Source organism: Ixodes scapularis, unplaced genomic scaffold (genome assembly GCF_016920785.2).
Source record: "Ixodes scapularis isolate PalLabHiFi unplaced genomic scaffold, ASM1692078v2 PGA_scaffold0__279_contigs__length_252992795, whole genome shotgun sequence".
NCBI classification, from domain to species: domain Eukaryota; kingdom Metazoa; phylum Arthropoda; class Arachnida; order Ixodida; family Ixodidae; genus Ixodes; species Ixodes scapularis.
In genome coordinates, this window is record NW_024609835.1 from 17,454,407 (window position 1) to 17,458,747 (window position 4,341).

A 4,341-nucleotide genomic window follows, 5' to 3' on the forward strand; every position below is an offset into this window, starting at 1 on the left:
CATACATGCCGGAGTATCTACGCACCGACACTATAAAAGAAGAGAGATTTAGTATTGCGAGTTGGAGAAATGCAATAACTATGCGTTTGCGTTGGCATATCGTCTTCCAAACTGCGCATGCTTATACGCACGCAACACCGCGAGCTTTACGTTCGTACATTCGCTATCTATTTTTGCGTGCGTACGCAGCCGCGTTCTGCGTTCCCTTCTCGTAGCTCTCGTCGTTCCCGGGACAGCGCGAGACTCAGATTAGCTTGACGTGATACCGTAGATTGTTTGGAGCAGCTTGCATGCCCACACCTAGATGGCGCTGCAATTGTTTGAGTATGCGTTTGCGCTTCGCTGTACTAACGGCGCTGTATTGACCTGCTCCCCAGCATTCCGCTGAGGGCTTGCGTGCATCGCACGCAGTGTTAACCCTTTCAGGCGCTATGTACACAATTGTGTACATTAAAAGAAAAACCGAATTTCGCGTTTAGAATGCAAATATTTTAGTTAAACTAAATTTGGCATAATTATATTTTAGTCGTCTAGCAACCATGACAGTTTTTGGTGCCATCTATCGGGATTTTCGGGAGATACGATGTAAACAAGAAGCATGGCGTCGAACACAACGGCAGCGGCAGGTAGGTCAACTTTTCTAATTTATGTAGCAAGCGTGGCATGAATTCTGGCCGAAGTAAAATCACAAGTTTTATGCTACATTATAAATATTCGGTTACAACAGAGTTTATGGCAAGAAGCATCTTGGCGGGCTTGAAAAGTCCCAATTTATTGGCATACACAATCGTGTACAAAGCGCCTCAAAGGTGGCAGAAACTTTGTCAAAGAACCAATTTTGCTTGTTTTCCAGGCTTTTTGACTCTGCCTTGTTCTTCTTTTTATGCAAGAAAAAGCCATGAAAAGACGGGAGAATCAGCTGGAAGGCTTTTGGAGCGGATTGCGAATGGAGACGTGTCTGATGTAGGGGAGAGCGACGAAGAAGATGACACCTTTGAAACCAATGCGTGCCAAACGCCGGAGCAAGCTTACGACGTGGAGAATGAAGAAGCTGCGGTGGAGGATGCAAACGAAGACGAGGAGAGCACTCCTGATGTCCCGTGCACAAGCGTGATATGGAAGAAAAAAAGGTACACACCACCTCAAGACACCGGCTTTTCTGCGCGAGGAGACTTTGATGTGACAGCGGATGAGACGAGCACACCACTCACTTATTTCTCGAGATATGTTCCCCAGTCTGTATTCAAGGGCATCACAGAAGCGACAAATGAGTACAGCGTGCTAACGTCACACACCAATGTAAACACAAGTCCAGACGAGGTTCGGAAGCTTGTTGGAATGCACGTGCTGATGAGCGTGATATCGCTTCCCCGAGTGAGACTGTATTGGGACAATACAGCCAAAGTTCCGCTTATCTCAGAAACAATGACCCCAAAGAGGTTTTTCAAGTTGAGGAATAACCTTCATATTGCTGTCAGTGAGCCTTCTGATTGCCAGGACAAGCTGTGGAAGGTGCGCCCTTTCTTGGACAGCATCAGGGCGCGCTGCTTGGACCTACAACTCGAGGAAGAAGTTTCAGTGGACGAACAAATGATCCCGTTCAAGGGGAAGCTTTCGATCAAGCAGTATATGAGGGGGAAACCAACACCTTGGGGAGTCAAAGTTTTTGCCCTTTGTGGGAGAAGCGGACAGCTCTATGACTTTGTCATTTATCAAGGCCAGAACTCGATAAGTGACGATTTGAAAAAGGCGTTTGGCCTCTGCTCGGGTGTCGTGCTCCACCTAGCACAACGGATCCCATTGGGGTGCAATTATCAATTGTACTTCGACAATTATTTCACTTCAATACCCCTTCTTCGACGTCTCAAGAAAGACGGCATTCTAGCTGCTGGTACGGTACGGACGAACAGGCTGGCGAAGTGCCCCATTTCAGGTACTAAGGCAATGAAGAAGAGTCCGAGGGGGTATTCAGAGGAATGTGTTACTCAAGACGACATTGTCGCTGTCTCCTGGAAGGACAACAACTGCGTTACCATTGCCTCGAATTTTGTTGGCATAGGAGAACAAAAAGAGGTCATCAGGTGGGACAAGGAGAAGAAGCAGCACATCTTGGTCAAGCAACCAGAAGTGATCAAGAAGTATAACCAGTCAATGGGTGGAGTGGACAAGCTCGATTTTCTCTTGAGCTTATACCGGATTAAAATCCGATCGAGGAAGTGGACACTTCGGGTCCTATTTCATTTTGTTGACATTGCCATCTGTAACGCGTGGCTCGAATACTTGCGAGACAACGAAGGCATCCCCAGGACGAAGCTGATGGACCTCATGCACTTTCGCCTCCAAGTTGCAGAAGGACTAATTAAGGCCGTCCCAAATGCAAGAAAACGAGGACGACCGTCTCTAGAAAACCTGGGCCTACAGGCAGCCGAGGCCACCAAAGTGCTAAAGAAGCCAAGGATGTCTCGTCCATGCGCTGACAGCCGGTATGATTGTGTGGACCATTGGCCAGAAGCCAGGAATCAGGCAGAGCCTTCACGTTGCAAACTCGAAAACTGCAAAGGAAGGTCGAGAATTTTCTGTAAGAAATGCGCTGTCCCACTCTGTCTCACAAAGGAACGCAATTGCTTCTTCAGGTTCCACGTGTGAAAAGTGCAACCATTTGAGTGCTTTGTACACAATTGTGTACAAACTTGTAAAAAATAAAGTTTGGCATTTGTATGCAAAATTCCATTGTTTCTGTGACTTTTGAGCATATTTCTTTTAGTTTAAGTGCAAAAACAATTTTTACACTTCGAAACAGCAGATGGAGCCTGAAAGGGTTAACGCAATGATCTTTACGCTATTCTTGAACTCTCTGAAGTGTTGGTGCGCCTACTTTTCCGCAAAGCACCCGGAGACCTTATATTCGCGATCTGCGGAGGGACCCTAACATATCGCTCCATTTAAAACTAGATTAAATTAAATAAAGTAAAATTGAGCGTGCCCTAATCACTTGATAAATCACGCTCAGCGACACAACGCCAAATTCGGGTTTCTGCTTTAATTTCGGCCTCATGGTGTGACAAGGTGTACTCCTATCAAATCGCCGTGATGGCTCCTCCAGTGCTCTGAGCGAAAGTAGGAGAAGGAAAATTTTTAAGAGTGTCTTGTCGCCAAACTAAGGTGTGAACTTTCTTATTGTGCTTCTCGAAGAATCAAACAATATTGCCCAAAGCCAAAAAAAAAAAAATTGTATTTCTAAAGAACGTGCAATTTTTGTCTTGTTGCCCTACCCCCGTTTTTTTTTATTTACTTTTATTACGTCGGTAGCCCTCCACACGACGCAGGTCATTCCTTTTACTGGATCCGTGCATCGTAATTGCTCGAGAACGTTTTCTCTACGCCAAGCGGGGGGACACATACCTCTCTTAAGTTCTGGACGGACAGATCGATTTCGCCTAAGTGGCCCGCGTAAGAATCCCGGACTCGCGGGCGGAAGAAAAGATTGATTTCGCTCCCCGGAAAATGAATGCCGGGCGTGAATAATTCGGAGCACCTCTGTTATTACCGCTCTGGAGGTGGTGGACTCCTTAAAGGGGTCATGAAACGCTTTTCCAACTTTTTCCTGTTTCGCTTTCCTCCTCAACTCATAAATCGTGCATTCCACCAAACAGTTCAAGAAGACGAAAAGAAGGGAGGCCCCTCTCGCTCGGAACCTGGTTTGTGTACCCGGAGAGAGCCATTGTCCCCCTAGAAGATTAGCCCGTCGCTCAAAACTCGGACAAAAGTTTCTTTCCCTACCCCGTTCACCCCTAAGCTGACAGTGCTGTGGAAGCTACGTGCTCCTTGACGCTAGCCACACTTTTGCCACGTGAGCGTGGCAAATGTGGCTGCAGAGAATGAGGTAAATTGATGAAACGGAGGCGGCTGATAGGTCCGGCAAACGCGTAGCTCCCACCACAATGTCAGCTTAGGGGTGAAGGGATTAAATGAGGTCCGGCTTCGTGTGACGTCAGTTTGGACCCGACGACGCGCTTTTGGGACCGCGGATGTATCGCAGTGAAAAGGCGGAGAGGTTACGAAGGGGAGGAGGTACGAAATAGTCCGCTGTGTTTTCAAATTTTCGCACTGAAAGTCAGGCTTTTGACTTTCTACCTTTTTCTTTTGGCCCACTGATTGATGTACTATTAGTAAAATCCCAATCTAAAATGATTTATCCCAAGCCAAAAATTGTTTCATGGGCCCATTAAGCACCGCCGGCGGCGTCGGCGGTGGGGAAACTGCGCGGCTGAAAGGGCAGATCGAAATTGCATATTCCGAAGGCTCCCACCTTACCGAAAGGAGCAGCTTTGCTTGCCCCGC

The 4,341-nt window shown here is 47.2% G+C and overlaps 1 protein-coding gene across 1 annotated transcript; it reads left to right on the plus strand.

Moving 5' to 3' along the window:
* Window positions 1-468: 468 nt before the first annotated feature.
* LOC120846872 (piggyBac transposable element-derived protein 3) lies at window positions 469-2,787 on the plus strand. The gene is made up of 2 exons (XM_040218773.3): window positions 469-626; window positions 854-2,787. The coding sequence occupies exons 1-2, from the start codon at window positions 599-601 to the stop codon at window positions 2,644-2,646; spliced, it is 1,821 nt and encodes a 606-aa protein (XP_040074707.1). The 5' UTR covers window positions 469-598; the 3' UTR covers window positions 2,647-2,787.
* The last annotated feature ends 1,554 nt before the right edge of the window (window positions 2,788-4,341 follow it).